The sequence below is a fragment of the Typopeltis vanoorti genome, chromosome 1, assembly GCF_054136105.1.
Source record: "Typopeltis vanoorti isolate ZY-2024b chromosome 1, IOZ_Tvanoo_1.0, whole genome shotgun sequence".
Lineage (NCBI taxonomy): Eukaryota > Metazoa > Arthropoda > Arachnida > Uropygi > Thelyphonidae > Typopeltis > Typopeltis vanoorti.
This window is the reverse complement of record NC_143549.1, coordinates 47,296,459-47,314,491: the sequence shown is the minus strand read 5'-3', so window position 1 is coordinate 47,314,491 and position 18,033 is coordinate 47,296,459. Positions and strand designations below refer to the sequence as shown.

The 18,033-nt window shown below is 35.6% G+C and overlaps 1 protein-coding gene across 4 annotated transcripts in view; it reads left to right on the top strand.

Annotated features, from left to right (window-relative positions):
* caly (ubiquitin carboxyl-terminal hydrolase calypso) overlaps positions 1-18,033 on the top strand; it is a 237,532-nt gene that overhangs the window by 75,675 nt on the left and 143,824 nt on the right. For all 4 annotated transcript variants that reach the window (XM_090416009.1, XM_090416000.1, XM_090416026.1 and 1 more), the window contains exon 3: positions 5,466-5,595. In XM_090416009.1, the coding sequence (XP_090272135.1) occupies positions 5,466-5,595 (130 nt within the window). The remainder of the gene's footprint in view (positions 1-5,465; positions 5,596-18,033) is intronic.

The window sequence follows — 18,033 nt, the reverse complement described above, 5'->3', positions numbered from 1 at the left end:
AAGGTATGAGAGGCAGGTTTTTTTCATGGAGATTGTAGTGAGTGCGAAGATTGTGAATACAGCAATCCCTCGATTAGTGCATCTAATGTGTTCTTTAAAACAGGCGCATTAATTGAAAGCGTTCTAATTGAATATAATAACCTATGGGAAAAAGTACAATTCGTTCCTCAAATTTCTTTTTTGAACCTTAATTTTTTTATAAAAGAATTAAGGTATGTCTCAGGGACTAGTTAAAGGGAAACTATGAAGCTGAAAGACAATAAAACATATTCAGAATATAAATTTTATTATTCTACTTCTTAACAAAGAATTGAGTTAATGTAGTTTGGCGAGCATTTTGTTTCTTTTCTTTTTTTTTTTTCATACAACCAATGGTATGGCCCTATTGCCTCTTCTACTCTTCTGCAAACTTTACTACTTCTCTCTTCATCAGGGTCAGCCTCAAAGCATTGCTGCTTAAAAACTTCGATTGTATGAAAAATATTTTCAAATTGTTTCTGTGAAATCTCTTTTAGCTGACTATCAGTGGTTAAATTTTCTTCATATTCTTCGGGATCTTACCGCTGTGCATCTAAATTTAGCAGGTCGGAATCACTCAATTCTTCAGAAAGATTTAATTAACTCTTGGACATTATCATTGAAGGGGAGAAAGAAATGGTCGTATGAATTGGGTCGACAATTCGTATGACCTTGTTTGTATAACAGTTTCCCAACTGTTATACAAACAAGTAAAATGATGAAATCAAATGATGCACTAATTGAGGGATTACTGTATATTTAAGGCATGGTATGATAAACTGTGTGTGATAGTGGGACCTCTCAAGTTGTCTTTTGACTTCATGAAGGTTTGATAATAATAATAACACTGACCCTTAGGGCACAGGTGTGCCCTAAAGGTCAATGTTATATACTTAATATATATATCAGCTCCTCACCACATTTAAACCATATATCAATTCGACAACCCCAACCCATTCACCTAAGGACAAACTATGTTTTATCACATTCAGGAGTATATGAAGTGCCCTGTACTTATGATTTGGCTTATTATGGACAGAGGAATATCTATTGACATATGCCTTGGAAAATAAACAAACAAAAAAAAATTACATTTGACACCATTGTTATGGCAAGTTGGGTCTAGCAGATGATGGATATCCCTTCTCACAGGAACATATGGAAGGAAACGAAAGTGCTATCTAGAAGTCAGAAGTTAGAGAGACTGTTTTTGGAATCAGCAGCAGCTTTTTATAACTGCTGCTGCTACAACATTCCAAAACTTGAACAACTATGACTGTATCTATTACTTAAATTAAGGGGATATTAAATCCCACATAGTTTTAAAACCGAATAAGAAACTCAAAGATCGGAATCGGAGAGCTTCTTGCCGAATATAGTAAACTATAAAGTATCGGCGACACTAGCGTTAGCCAATGCAAGTGATCCTAGTACGTAGTACAATACCGGGCAACGTTGCAAAGGTGGGGGAAGTCCAGATCGCTATTCTTAGGTATTTTCCATAATGTAAAAACAGATTTCCTAGGAAATGTGCTGTACAGGAAATGTATAGTGTCGCTGATACTTTATAGTTTACTATATTCGGCAAGAAACTCTCTGATTCCGATCTTTGAGTTTCTTATTCGGTTTTAAAACTATGTGGGATTTAATATCCCCTTAATTTAAGTAATGTTTTCATTGCCAAAATGAAGCTTATTAGCTCTTTATACTTAAATGACTGTATCTATTTTTCAAAAATCTGGAAGACAATCATTTTAAGATCAAATTAATGTCTTCCAGATTTTTGAAAATTCCAGATTTCCAGAAAACATCACTATCAACAATAACATAGTCAATGAGACTTTTCTTATTCCTTCCCTCTTCTTTCCATGTGAATTTGTGCACATGGAGAGAAGAGAGGAATATTATGTTGGAACATTGTCTTAGTAATAACCAATTGATGTTCTGAGCAGAAATTCAACAGTATTTGCCATTATTATTATTATTATTATTATTATTATTATTAGCTTTGATGTTTTCTCACCGGTGCAGTACACTAGAGTGTACAGAGGATTTGAAATTGGAAGTGATCACCATTTAGTCTTAAGCAGGATAAAATTGAATTTCATATTGAAAAGAAGAACATGCAAGAAAGTTTTAAAGCAAATAAAAGTTGAGCAACTTGCAGATATGAACTGTAGGCTAATAATAATAATATTATTATTATTGAGGCCTCCATGGAGTCAAAAGACTCATTGCAGGAGGTCCTTCCTAAGAAACATAAAGTCTATCAAGACTCGTCGTGGGCCAACGCCATCTACCACCGGCCACCACCACCATCACCACTAGCATTTTTCACAAACAAACATCCATGCCCAATGGGGATTCTAACCAGCAGCCTTTTGGCTGGAGAGTGGATGTGCTACCCACTCAGCCAACCAGACATTTCTCTATTGAGTATTCCAGTTAAGATTGTAGAAGGGAAGCTTAGTGAAAAACAAGCTGGATTCAGGTATGTTATCTCAGTTATGGTCAATAGAAATTTAAGTTTTGTAGACCTTCAAAAGGCATATGACAAGGTGCCAAAGAATACCTATTCAAAAACACTGCAGTTATGTGGTGTCAGTGGGGTATTATATCAAGCAATACTTTATCTTTATTTTGAGTTGCAAGTCCGCAGTTAGAATTGAAAGAAGTTCAGGAAGATGGTTTGATGTTAAATCTGGTGTCAGACAAGGATGTACATTATCCCCTCTGTTATTCATTATCTATATGGATCAGTATCCGGAGAGTTTATCGAAAAGGCAATTCATCGAACGACAAATCGTCGAAAATGTAATTCATCGAAAAAACAATTCACCGGAAATTTAAAATTTTCAAAAATGTTATGAGAAAATTGATCCATTTAGAACAGAAACTGAACCGTGCATAGGGAGATAGCAATGTTATTGTAATAGGAAAAAAATTATAGAAGAGTATGGTTTCTTATAGTCTTTCTTGTCTGTTCATGTGATTGATTTGCCTGTTTCCGGGAAGAAAAGCCCAGCCATCTCTGTATTATGACTGCTAACTTACGTTTAGCTGAACAGGACTGATAAAAATTATACTCATTGTAAAAAGGATTCCAACTACCTAAACGGCTTTATTTATACCAACCGAACTATGAAGGCTCCATTATTATTATTGTTGCTAGTAGTAATATGCGACTTCAATACAGGAATTATTATGGGGTGAATTTTACCCAGATTTGCTATTTAAAACTTTTACAAGAAAATGTCGAACCGTTCCAGTTTTCAGTTCAGCTATATTCGGGGCAACAAAGAAATAATGTGTTCAAATCATGCATTACAATAACTCTCTGACTTAGCTGAATTAGTAAAAGTTGCCAGTACAAGAAGCTGTCTGTCTGGTTCAGTTTTTTTCTATTAATCACTTTTATCATAACATTATTGAAAATTGAAAATTTTCGGTGAATTGTTTTTTCGATGAATTGCATTTTTGCCGAATTGTTCATTCGATGAATTTTCATGGAACCATATGGATCACATTATGAAGGAAAGTAGTATTAAACCTTAAACCTGATATCAAAATTGTAGATGTTAATCTCATCTCTTTACTTTATGCAGATGATGTTATGCTTTTAAATAAATCTGGTACAAGTCTGCAAGATTCACTGACTAAATTGAACAATTGTTGTAATAAATTTGGTATGAAGGTCAGCAATAACAAGACAAAGCCAATAAAAATAGGCAGAAACACTGTACATGTCAGGAATTTGATGACGTTAACTATTTTCTTATCATTCTTGTATTGTGAATTAAAAACCGTTAAAAAAATAAAAATAAACATGAGCTGTCAACACTTAAGCTTTCTACCTGTCCTATAAAGAAGAAGAAGATACTTGTCAAAAAATTATATTTTTGTTTTAATCCTTACCCATATGTAAGCAATGTTTGGGCATAGTATCATCTTAGGTCTAGCTCCCATTGATGATCTCAATAAGACCCCCTTCTCATAATGAATAACTATGTATGCATCTGAATGGAAGTGTGATTTTGCATTATTGGATACTAAAGCAATTGATGTGAAGTCAGTGGCCACTATATTTGAGTACACTATTCAAAGATCTTCACGTATAAACTTTGTTTACTTACACTTGGATAAAAGATTAAGCAAGAATATAATTTCTTGGCATCTTTAATTGAATTTATAGCCAAGTGAAAAAGACTTTCAACATACCTAAAAATATGCTAGCATATCTCTTCATAATTCTTGTATATAAACTTATAGGTTGGTAATACATAACTGTCAGATTTTAGGAAAAAACAACTTATACTAGAATATTAATTAAAAACTTTAATTAATACTTCCTATATTTCAGTAATGTTACATTACCTTCTTCAGCTAATATCAGGCTATCTGAAATATAGAAACTAATAATTAAAGTTTTTAATTAATATTCTAGTATTCGTTGTCTTTCCCTAAAATCTGACAGTTATATTTCTTTGTAGTTTTTACAACTATACTTTATAACCAAGTGGGGGGGGGGTGGAACTTCCTATAAAGACAGTAAATGAATGCTGCAAAATTCAGTAAGAAAATTTCAAGTCAGAATATATCAAAAAAATTGGATTCCGAGGTTTATCCTTCTAGATGTGGGTTGTGAAATTGGACAAATGTGTAAATACCTTCCATTTAATAATGGAAGGAATCAGGTAAAATGCCGTTGGTCAGATAGTTGAGGTTCTGTTAGAAATAGTAGGTCATGATACACCTTTCTGTGGATGTTAAGATCACAAAATATTGTTGATATGAAGTTTTTTTTTATTTTTGTATGTATAATTGACGTGTTTTCTGTTTTAGTTATGTTTTTATGAATATGTTTTGTTTGTTATGCTTTCATTTTTTTTTTTTTTTATGTTGTCTATTGGGAAAGAATTAAATAAAGAGTAGGAGCATTCAGTGGAAAGTGAAATATTTCTAAATATGTTATGTATATAGTGAGATCTTAATCTTCTGCGCATTCGTGACCTCAGCAATGCTTCCTGAGTACTATTGTAATCTGATATCTAATTTATACAATTTTTAGAGCATGTGACAGCAGGATTTTTTTTTTTTTTTTAGCTGACTGGTGAGCATTCTGATTCATTACTGCCTCTTGGACTCATGTGCTATGGCTCCTTTAACTGTTGTAGCTTCAAATGAGAGAGATTCTCTGTTATTATAGTGTGTTTGGCCTGTCCTTGAAGGATGTCACCTGCACTACTATTTAGAAAGTTTAGAGCACACTGAAACCAGATCCCATTAGTGGTTCTTGAGCCAAAGCACATTTTGAAAATTCAAAATGATTTTATTTTTAATTTAAAATGTGAATATTTTATTTTCTGGTTAATTAAAAATGGTAGAGTTTTTATTTAGTTCAGATATTTTTAATCTGAAAAGTTGATGTACAGTTTGTGTAATTATAGGCCGGTGTATGGCTTCATCTTTCTTTTCAAATGGATTGAAGAGCGAAGGTCAAGACGGAAAGTGGTCATTACAGAAGAAAGTTTTGTTGAAGATGAAGAGATAGTAAATTCTATATTTTTTGCCCAACAGGTAATGTTTATTGTGAATGACACGTTTTATATTGCAGGTAGTCTTTTGCTCTAATAGGTTAGTTGCCTAAAATCATCAGAAAAAGTGACTCACTTAAAAGCAGAATCAGTGAACCAAGGAATCAGTGAAAATATTTTGGCCCTACTACTCAAAATATATTATAAAAAAACCATCTTTGTCTTTTTTGGAATTTAAATAGCAAATTAAATCAAAACACCAAATTATATTCTGTATTAGATAAAGCTATATATACATTATGATAGTACAGTATAAATAAATATTACACCAACTGAGCCATTGGCTGTTTATACAAAGTCTTGCTATTTCTTTGAGGGAAGACAGTGAAAAGTCATTACTAGAGCTCCTTAACAGTACTGTGGATGGATATCATTAATAAAAAATAGAATAGAATTACAGAAGTATCATGTCTACATAACTGATCATGAATTTCCACTGCTTCTTGCAGAGGAATTTTTTTATCCTTAGAGAAAAGCAGCTGGAGGAGGGGTTCTGGCTGGTTCTTGTTGAAGACGTAAAAAGCAGAATAGATAATGAATAATCCCAGATATATATAGAAATATATTGAGAAAAGTGAAGAAAAGGACAAAGCTGATATTAAATGTGGTAAGCACCTATGGATTTCTGCCCAGGAGATTGACTAGGCTATAAAATCATGATAGTCTAATAATGTGTATAAACTCATAAAGCTAAGTTTTCATTCTCTGCTTTCATTCCCTATACGCCTGCTCTTTGAAACACTCTTCACAATACTGTTTTTCCCCAAAAATTAGAATCCTCAGGTCTTCAAGAAACACATCAAATTTCTTTCTTCTTTCCACACATGGAACTATCATGTCATAAATCTTGGGACCTTTCATGTGTGGGACTGATATTAATATAAATAAATAAGTTCATGCGGAGAGAATATAACGAAAAATGTTGTGGATTACATCATTGTTAGTGATGATTTCAGAATGATACTAGATACAGAAGGATATAGATTTGCAATTGGAAGTGACCACTACCTAGTAAGTTAAAAATGTGTATCTCTTTCAAAAGAAAAAAAAGAAAGTATGTGAAAATTCTTGAAAAGAACTGAAGTCAGTTAAGTTGCAGATATGCACTGTAGATTCAGAATTACAAATATTATTGAGGAAAATTTGAAAAGAACAACTAAACCTTGAGAATTAGAATCAAAAGAAAGTTTTTGATTGAATCAGCCAGTGACACATGCAATGAAGTGTCTACAGGAATACAAAAAAATCAGAACTCCATCATGGTCAGAAATAGTTAAAGAAGATAACTAGTTCCATGAAAAGAAGAAATCACATATCTGCTTACATTACCACATACTCATCCATATTTAAGTTCCTACTCTTAGCGAATGACATGCAGTATCAAGTAGTATGATATAGGTAAATATCAGGATGGGGAATTGGAGAATGAGACTTATTTGTGCTTGTCTCACAGAAGATTCTACTAAGAGAAGTTTTAATTGAGAAGTTTTTCAAGGCATTACAGAAAGACAACAAAAAAAAGAAAAGTTAGTCCTTGTTAGTGATGTAAACAGCAGTGCAGGAAATGATTACAATCCTATAAAAATGATTTGGGAAATTTGAAGAAAACAACAAAGCTAATAATAATGGCAAGTGCCTGCTAGATTTCTGTTCAGGACATGGACTGGTTATTACTAAATCACATTTTATGGAGAGAAAATGGAAGAAATAATAAATTATAATTGTTCTTTAAGAGGTACTTGTGCCATGAGAGATTTCTTTAATGCGCATGCAAAATACAAGGAAATAAGTAATAATATTTATTTAAATCCATATATTTCATAATAAATTTAGTTCAATCCTTTATCCAAGTGTGAGCAAACAAAGTTTGCGCCTGAAAGTATCTTCAGGACTGGGGTAAGGTGGTACAACACCAGGGCACTCCTTGCAAAGGTGGAGCAAGCTACCAACACTCCTATCTCAGTATCTCCCATAATGCAAAACATATCTCCTTGCGGATATGTCTAATGTTATGCATTAAGGGAAGGGCCACTACACAGACTAGTTTCGACCTTTATTGAGGTCTCTTCAGTGGGAGCCAGGCCCAAGTGGAGATACTAGGCAGAAGCAAGGAGATGTGTTTTGCATTATTTTGCATTACGCAGAATATGATTAAAATTCCTTTGCAATGCAACAAAAATTAAGGTTTGATTTTAAATCAAGTTTGGTCAGCGTTTATTAAAAATTTACTCAGTTCTGTTGTGTCCCTACCTACGATTATTAAACTTTCCTTTATCCTTTCAAGTGAATCTCTACTTATCTTTATTCAAAACTTAACTATGTACGAGATATTAAGAAATTTAAATATTTAAGCTTTTTCTCCTCTTAGTGTCCCTAATGTTTATATTATACTGCACTTTCAGGACATTTAGTTTAAGATATATAATTCAAAAACAAGGAGCAATTACAAAAATATGTCTGAGTGTGAAACTATTATGCAGTCGTGACCCTTTATCTCATAACTTAACTCATTAATTTCCTGCGTGATTAGGTTCGTACGTTTTTTCAAGTGGTGCATTAGGCAGCAATTTCAGACAACTGTATTATCATTGAACAAAAGTTTATTTAAAATCTTAAACATGGTACAATTCAATTTCTATTATATAAAACACAATTCAATACTAAGAATAAAATTACAAAATTACACAAGCGAAATACAAGTACTATTACAAAATCCTATATGGGTTGCGATCATGCCGTCATAACAGATTTTATACATATAAATATACACATATAATCCTGGAACTAATTTACACTTTGCTTAACCTTATACTAGTCAGAATGCTCTATATTGCTATAATATCATGGACATTTATATTTATATTCAGTTTACCTTATCTAACTTACAAAACAAAACAGTATAGGTTAAACTATCCTTTCGCTATGCCCATACATACATTTGTCCTTGAAGACATTCTCATATGAAATACCATGCACATACATAAATCTCTAGCACACGAATGCTTATCAAATAATACAAACTAGTTTACTCTCATTCTACTCTGACTTGTACTAAAGTCCTAGTTTATCTTCAACTGTCCAGTAATTAACAATGATTGCAACTATATGCGATTTCAATTGATACAAGATTTTACAGTAGCTTTCTAGGACGAACCCTGGTTTTCATGATCCATACCTTTCGTGCTTGAATTAAGGACACACATAGGATCCTCTATTTTATCACTCTGGAACTCATCACGTGGGCACGGACTTCTGTATGGATTTTCTTTCCCTCTTTACGAGTACTGGATAATGAAATGCATAGACAATTTCTTCCTTCTTGTAATTATACGGTGTTCCTCGTCTCTTGCAATAGGAATACGGAATCGAATTCCTGCACACTTTGTTTTCTTGTTTTGTCAGACGGAGATAACTCCTACACCATCACTCAGGAAAACCGCGTGTTCCCTATACGAAAATTTCGTGAAGAAACTCTGACGAAAAAAAAGCCCTGTGTGTGTGTTGGGGGGGTTCCTAACCATTTTATCTGCATGGCCCCTATCGGCACCTTCTTCAATTTCTTTTCTCCCCCCTACAGGAGTCGATCTAACTCACCAATTAAAGTGGCGTTTTTCTGGCCAAAACATGCTATGGTTCGCTTGCACGCAACTCTCACGTGATGACGTCTCACTTCGAGAATTGACCTTGAGCGATCGTCATTGTTTTAAGCTAGCCTCTATACTAAATTAATCCCCTTTGTTTAGAATTTACTTGAATATTATAATCTCCTTTTTTCAAGTGTTAAACTAGCCTCTCACATACAAATTCTTATTACTAATCTTCTTTGTCTTACTTAACTTATTTTTTTCATATCCTTTTTTATTATTTAGTTAAACAATTTCTGCTATAATTATTTTACTTGGATGCAAGCATATTATCTGTCTTTAAATATTTTGTATTAGCTACTTACATAGGGTTTTATATTTTTATTTTCATGTTACACCATGATAACTGAAATTTTTACATTCTTGGTTATCAGGGTGTAACGAAGGTCCCCCCTTTAAATAAAAAAAAAATTTTTTTTTTTTAAATATTTCTACAAAGTGTTCCTCTTCTCATATCCTGGGTTTCCCCCTTTTTTCCCTTTTTTTTTTTTTTCCCTTGAGATTCCACATTTCTTAGGATTTCCTCCCTGTCATCTGATAAACCTTCCACTCCCTCTCCTCTCATCTCTACAGGAACTTGTTGAAGAAATACCTGGTGAATTATATGCACTGAGCTCTGCTATGTGCCTTATCCTTATTGTATCTCCCTCCTTTAGATTTCCTTCTCATACTTCCCCTCTTTGTGCCCTTTGTTGAAATCTTTTCGTCAGATGTCCATTTATCGGAGGCATGTATCTTTAAGGGATAAACTCCTTTCCTGTGGTCCACCTTACCATTTTGTCGGGCCTAAGGTTATACTGGGTTTGTTCTAGTAATCTGTCTTCACTCTGATCCCCATAGACCCCATTCCCCGTATTTGTCGGCACTTGCTTGTTTGTTATGCTTTCCCCCATACATTGTTTAGACTGATTGAACCGGACAATGTCTATCTGAGATGGAATTTCCCCCTCTCCTTGACAATCAGTACTATTCCTTCTTCTTGAGGGTGGGGGGGGCATTCACATCATGTCTTCCTCCTTGACGAGGACTGTTACCTCCTTTTTTAGTCCTTCTCCTTCTGCATCTACTCTCCATCAAATCTCCATGGCATACCAGCTTATTAGACCTCATCCTATAAAGTTTTAATCTATTGGAGCATACTACCCAGGATTTCCCTTGTTTAGATTTCTCTCTTATTTTAAATGTCACTGGGGACAATTTTTCTTGAATTTCATATGGTCCGACTGCTTCCAAACTTCCCCCCTTTTTTATTAATAGAATTTTGTTCTGACAAAACCAGATCGCTGGGATTCAGATCCTTGTATCTCCTCAATTTGTTAGCATAATTTCTTGTCCTTTGTGAGCAAGCCTCACTGGATTCGTACACCATCTCATACGCAATTCTGTTATCGGTGATCAGGCTATTGAGATAATCATCAATGTCTGGAAATCCCGAATTTACATGGGAATTCCTGAAATCAGCAGGGAAGGTTGGCTCAAAACCATAGAGAATAATGGCGGTATGTAGGGCGGTTCTGCATGCGAATAATGTGTGAGGCAAAAAGATATCCCAATTCGAGATCTGGAGATCGGATATTTTAGACAAGGTAAGCTTCAGAGTCCTGTTCAATCTTTCCACCATTCCATTTCCTTGAGAATGATAAGGAGTGGTGAACAATTTCTTAACAACTTACACAGCTGTAACATGACTTCAGCTGTGAAGTTGGACCCCTTGTCAGAGAGACGTGTCTGGGATGTCCCATATCTAGAAATAATCAGTTTGAAAAATTTTACTGTTTGGGCCGATTGGTTCTTAATTGCTACAGCCTCTGGATATCGTGAGAACATGTCTATGACCACTAGAATGTACCTATTTCCCTTCTTGGTGATAGGTAGGTGGCCCACGATATCCATGGCTACAGCCTGAAAAGGACACATGGGATTATGGAAAGACTGGAGGGGAGCCTTACCTACAATGCTGGACTTCTGCTGACACAAATGACAAGAAGTCACTTATGATTCTACATCTCCCATCATCCCCTTCCATATATATCGATTATGAACTCTGTTCCACGTTCTATGCACCCCTTGGTGACCTGCCAGGTCAGAGTTGGGATCATTTTCTCTGGAACTATGATTTTGTCCTTCCATCTCCCTGTGATGCTTTGTTTGGACAATAAGAGACCATTCGGATCAATGTATAGTGTGTGATTGAAAGAATCTTTAATAAGGGACTTATCTCCTCTCAAAACTTTCTCAGAAATCGCACCCCCCCATACTGGATCCCTCCTTTGCCCTTCGATTATGCGAGACTTATCCCATACTTGTTGTTCCAAAGAATTGATTCTCTTCTTGCCTATCTTCTTTACTAGGACTGACATCACTATCATGTACACCATCCAGAGATCTGAGATCTGGACAGATAGTCAGCGACCATGTTCGCTGAGCCAGGGATGTATTTTACTTCCAAATCAAATGCTTGCATCTCCAGAGCCCACCTAATGATTCTCTGATTTTTGTCCTTCATTGAGGATATAAATGACAATGGTTTGTGATCAGACCGCAAGATGAGATGTTGTCCTAATAACGTATACCTGAACTTTCTTAATGCATAAACAATAGCAAGAGCTTCCTTTTCAATTACCGAGTAATTTATCTCAGAAGATGAAAGCTTCCTACTGATAAAGGCAATTGGCTTAAACACCCCCCCCTCCCTCCTGCTCTTCAACAGAGGCGATTGTATCATTGGAAGCATCAGCAGAGAGATAAAGTTCCTTACCCAGTTTGGGATGGTCAGGACAGGCGACTTAGTTAGAGCTAGTTTTAAGTGTTGATGTGCAATCTGCTGTTTGTTTCCCCACTCGAATTTTTTTCCTTTCATTGTGAGTCTACCTATAGGTTCCATCAGTTTGGAGCATTCGGGAATGAACTTCCTGTAGAAGTTGATCATTCCCAAATACCTCCTAACCTGCCTTACAGTTGTGGGAGTTCTTACCTTTGATATGGCAGTCACGTTTTCCTCTGTGGGTGCTATACCGTGTTCATTTACCACATGGCCTAAATACGCAACTTCCTTGAGGAAAAATTTGCATTTAGAACACTTCAGAGATAACTGAGCTCTGTTAAGCCTTTCCATGACCTCTATGAGTAGTCTCTTATGCTCCTTGACACAAGATGAGTAAACTAGAAGATCATCCTGGAAACTAATAACTCCTTCTCCCAACATATCAGATAGCACAGAGTTCATCAGGCTCTGAAAACTCATGGCTGAGTTCCTGGCCCCCTGAGGGAGTCGACACAGCTGATACTTCTGCCATCTTTTGGTGAAGGCAAAGTATTTTCTGTCCTCCCTCAAAGGAATCTGGAAATAGCCAGAGTTCAGATCTAGTTTGGAGAAGTACTTAGCTCCCTCCAGGCCAATCAACAAGTCCTCAATCTTGCACACGGGAAAATCTATAGGTTTTGTGACCTTATTGATTTCCCTCGGGTCCAGTACAAATCTTAACCCACCATTAGGCTTTTCTACCTAAGATAAATGGGCTATTCCATCTAGAATTTGACTTTTCAATAATTCCATCCTTCTCATATTCCAGGAGTAATTTCTTGAGTGCATCCATCCATATGTTTTAGTGGGGTCTGATATTGTCTCACATATTATGGGCACATCACAACTGATTTTAACAGCATGTCGAACCAGGTTAGTACAAGAAAGTGAGCTGATCTCTTTTGTGAACACTTTTGGATACTTGTGGAATACTGATTTAAAGAACTCCATCATGTGAATCCTTTCCTGCTCAGAACTTAGGTTCTTAATGGTATCTTGGATCAGTTTATTCCTCCACATGCTGGACTCTTTTTCCCAGTCCTTCAATTCGACCTTCAAGGCTTTTCTCTCCCCTACATGGTCTTGCATTCTGCACTGTGGCCTGCACTCTTTTCCACACAGGGACGGTGTTCCACTTGCAAAATCACTCATAAAGCTATGATTTTCTAAAAAATCAATACCCAGTATGATTTGATTGCTAGTGTCTGCAGCCTCGGGTAAGACTAGCATCTCATGCATGATATTGATAGGGAAGCAGGGTATGGAAATTCTTACCTTCACTCTCATGATTGAGGAAAGCTCAACCTTCGCAATTCCCATGATCTCGATGGGTTGACTTAGTTTAGTAAAGCTATTAGAGGCTACATCCTGGAATGCCTCAACCAAATTTTCTGGGATTACCGATATGTGAGCCCCAGTATTAAACAGGAGTTTACAGGGTATACCCTCTATCAAACCTTCTACCAACGGCAGGGGCAATTCCCTTTTCACCTCTGCTAAGGAAACAGTTTGCATTCTTAACCCCTTCTCCCTTCACTGAATCATCTCTCTCACTACCGACAACCACACTTATAATTCTCTCATTCTCATTACTTAAACCCTTTCTTAGTTGTCCCCTCAGAGAAGAGGCTTGCTCCATTTCATCCAAAATTTTCTCTTTTCCTGACCAGGCTAAAGCACGAATCTAGGTCCTGGGCCCCTTTCTTAAATATCACTTCTCTTAGTCGATCACATAATCTAATTCTGAACTGTTGGAAGGCTAACCACTTCATGTGGGCCTTTTCCTCTGGGAACGAGAACCTCACGGATTGTGATACAGACATAATTCTGCTCAGAAATTTAGATACACTTTCTCCCTTCTCTTGTATGCAATTATACAACTCCTTCAATACTTGGGAACTCCCCTTTTTTTTAGCAAATTCTGAGACTAATATTTGTTTGAATTGTTGATAATCCAAGGCTTCCCTTAGCAAAGGAGAGTGATCTAAGAATGCCTTGGCCTTTCCCACCAGTTTACTCCTGAGCAAGACTAGCAACTGAAAATTAGTCCATCCTCCAACTCTCATAAGCTCTTCTATATAACTAAAAAAATTTAGGACGTCATCAGTCTCCTCACCCGAAAATTGTGGGAACACCTGCTGTGGGTTAATGTAACGAAAAAATTCGCTGTTATCCATGCCTAAACTAATAGAGGGTTGTTCAGTCATACTTACATCCAATTTACACTAATTTACTCTTTAAAATTTTCAACAAAACTTAAACTTTTGCCTCTCAGTTTTCTGACCAGCACCCAAAACCAACTTGTTGTGAATAGCTCTTATAATTAAGATTTCAATTATAAGTTAAACTAAACTAAACTACATCCTGTCGACTGTGCCATTTATGTTGTGTCCCTACCTACGATTATTAAACTTTCCTTTATCCTTTCAAGTGAATCTCTGCTTATCTTTATTCAAAACTTAACTATGTACGAGATATTACGAAATTCAAATATTTAAGCTTTTTTCTCCCCTTAGTGTCCCTAATATTTATGTTATACTGTGCCTTTCAGGACATTTAGTTTAAGATAAATACTTCGAAAACAAGGAGCAATTACAAAAATATGTCTGAGTCTGAAACTATTATGCAGTCATGACCGTTTATCTCGTAACTTAATACATTAATTTCCTGCGTGATTAGGTTCGCACGTTTTTTCAAGTGGTGCATTAGGCAGCAATTTCAGACAACTGTATTATCATTGAACAAAAGTTTATTTAAAATCTTAAACATGGTACAATTCAATTTCTATTATATAAAACACAATTCAATACTAAGAATAAAATTACAAAATTACACAAGAAAAATACAAGTACTAGGACAAAATCCTATATGGGAATTTGCGATCATGCCGTCATAACAGATTTTATACATATAAATATACACATATAATCCTGGAACTAATTTACACTTTGCTTAACCTTATACTAGTCAGAATGCTTTATATTGCTATAATACCATGGACATTTATATTTATATTCAGTTTACCTTATCTAACTTACAAAACAAAACAATATAGGTTAAACTATCCTTTCGCTATGCCCATACATACATTTGTCCTTTAAGACATTCTCATATGAAATACCATGCGCGTACATAAATCTCTAGCACATGAATGCTTATCAAATAATACAAACTAGTTTACTCTCATTCTACTCTGACTTGTACTAAAGTCCTAGTTTATCTTCAACTGTCCAGTAATTAACAATGATTGCAACTATATGCGATTTCAATTGATACAAGATTTTACAGTAGCTTTCTAGGACGAACCCTGGTTTTCACAATCTATACCTTTCGTGCTTGAATTAAGGACACACAGAATCTTCTATTTTATCACTCTGGAACTCATCACGTGGGCATGGACTTCTGTATGGATTTTCTTTCCCTCGTTACGAGTACTGGATGATGAAATACATAGACAATTTCTTCCTTGTAATTATACGGCGATATTGTAATTATCTCTTGCAATAGGAATACGGAATCGAATTCCCACACACTTTGTTTTCTTGTTTTGTCAGACGGAGATAACTCCTACACCGTCACTCTGGAAAACTGCGTGTTCCCTTTACAAAAATTTCGTGAAGAAATTCTGACGAAAAAAAAGCCTTGTGTGTGGGGGGAGGGGGTTCCTAACCATTTTATCTGCATAGCCCTTATCAGCACCTTCTTCAATTTCTTCCCCCCCACTGGAGTCGATCTCACTCACCAATTAAAGTGGCGTTTTTCTGCCCAAAACATGCTACAGTTCGCTTGCACGCGACTCTCACGTGACGACGTCTCACTTCGAGAATTGACCTTGAGCAATCGTCATTTGTTTTAAGCTAGCCTCTATACTAAATTAATTCCCTTTTTAGAATTTACTTGAATATTATAATCTCCTTTTTTCAAGTGTTAAACTAGCCTCTCACATACAAATTCTTATTACTAATCTTCTTTGTCTTACTTAACTTATTTTTTTCATATCCTTTTTTGTAATAAGATTCCCTTTTTTATTATTTAGTTAAACAAACAATTTCTGCTATAATTATTTTACTTGGATGCAAGCATATTATCATCATCATCAAATTCCTGCCATGTACCCTCAAGGGGTGTACAGGATATGACAGTACTACATGAAAAAATTACATCAGTACTAACTTCCTATCTACAATTTTCCTCCAAATCAGTCTGTTACTTGTCAGGACTCCAACATTATCAGATCTTATATTTCTATCGTCTAAGGCACTTTGTACCGTATCAATCCACCTATATCTTGGTCTTCCTCTGGGTCGTTTTCCTGCCAACCTGGCAGAGAACACTTGTTTTGCTAATCTTTCCTCTCCCATTCTATTTAAGTGACCATACCATCTGAGATTAGCTCTGCTAACACATTCCTGGATGCTGACAATGTCAACTTCTTTCCTAATATCCTCATTTTAAATATGATATTGCCATTGATGCCATCTGTTCACGCCTCTAATCTTTCTCAGGACTCTCATATCTGCGGTCTCTAGTCTTTGGTCAAGTGTTTTACTTCTGACCCAGCTCTCAGATCCATAAGTTAAAATTGGTTTGAACACGGTCTTGTATACAGCTAATTTAGTGTTCCGACTAATTTCTTTCTTATTCCATATGAATTTATTCAATTGACTTCCCACGATACCAGCTTTGCTGATTCTGTTGTCTATTTCTATATTTAGTTTACCATCTTCAGTAAAAATTGTGCCTAAGTGGCTGAAATGTTTTACTTGTTCCACAGGTTCTCCATTCACAACACAGTTGACATTTTCAATGATTCTGCCTATTTTCATTGTCTTTGTCTTTTTATTGCTGACCTTCATACCATATCTATTACAACAGCTATTCAATTTAGTCAGAGAATCTTGCAGACTTGTAGCGGATTTATTTAGAAGTATAACATCATCCGCATAAAGCAAAGAGCAGACATTAACATCTCCAATTTTGATATCAGGTTTAATACCACATTCCTTCATAATGTGATCCATATAGATAATGAATAACAGAGGGGATAATGTACATCCTTGTCTCACACCAGATTTAACATTAAACCATCTTCCTGTACTTCCTTCAATTCTAACTGCTGACTCACAACTCAAACAAAGACTAAGTATTGCTTGATATAATGCCCCATTGACACCATATAACTGCAGCGTATTGAATAGCTTCTCTCTTGGCACCTTGTCATATTCCTTTTCCAAATCGACAAAACTTAAATACAGATCTTTGTTATATTCCCATGCTTTCTCGACTATTTGTCGTAAAGTGAAGATCTGATCCTGACAGCCTCTATTTGGCCTGAATCCAGCTTGTTCTTCACCAAGCTTTTCTTCCACAATTCTTCTCAACCGTTTCTCAAGTATACTTGCATAGATCTTGCCAGGAACACTCAGTAGGGAAATACCTCTGTAATTCTCACATTCAGTTTTATTTCCCTTTTTATATATGGGTACTATGAGAGCTCTACTCCAATCATCGGGAATTCGTCCCTCTGTCCAGGCTTTCTGAACTATGCAGTGCAGCCACTGTAAGACTCGTATACCACCATACTTCAGCATTTCTGGTCGAATATCATCTACTCCTGCTGCCTTTCCACATTTCAAGCCTTTGATGGCTTTTTCTACTTCAAGTATGGATATGTATTCCTGACTGCATGCCTGGTCAGTGTTTTTTATCACTGTGCTGTCATCACTGCTTGTTTCATTTAGCAGTTTTTCAAAGTAATTACTCCATACTTCAAGGATATCTTTTTCTCCTGTTTTCATTTCACCTTTATCATCTCTAATTCCTTTTACAGCACTCTTTCCTCCATTCCTAAGCTTCTTCAACAACCTCCAGAATATTTTGCCACCTTCTTGATATTTATTTTCTATATTCTTGCCAAAGTCCTCCCATGACTTTTGTTTAGCTAGTTTTACACACTGTTTAGCTTTCTTTCATT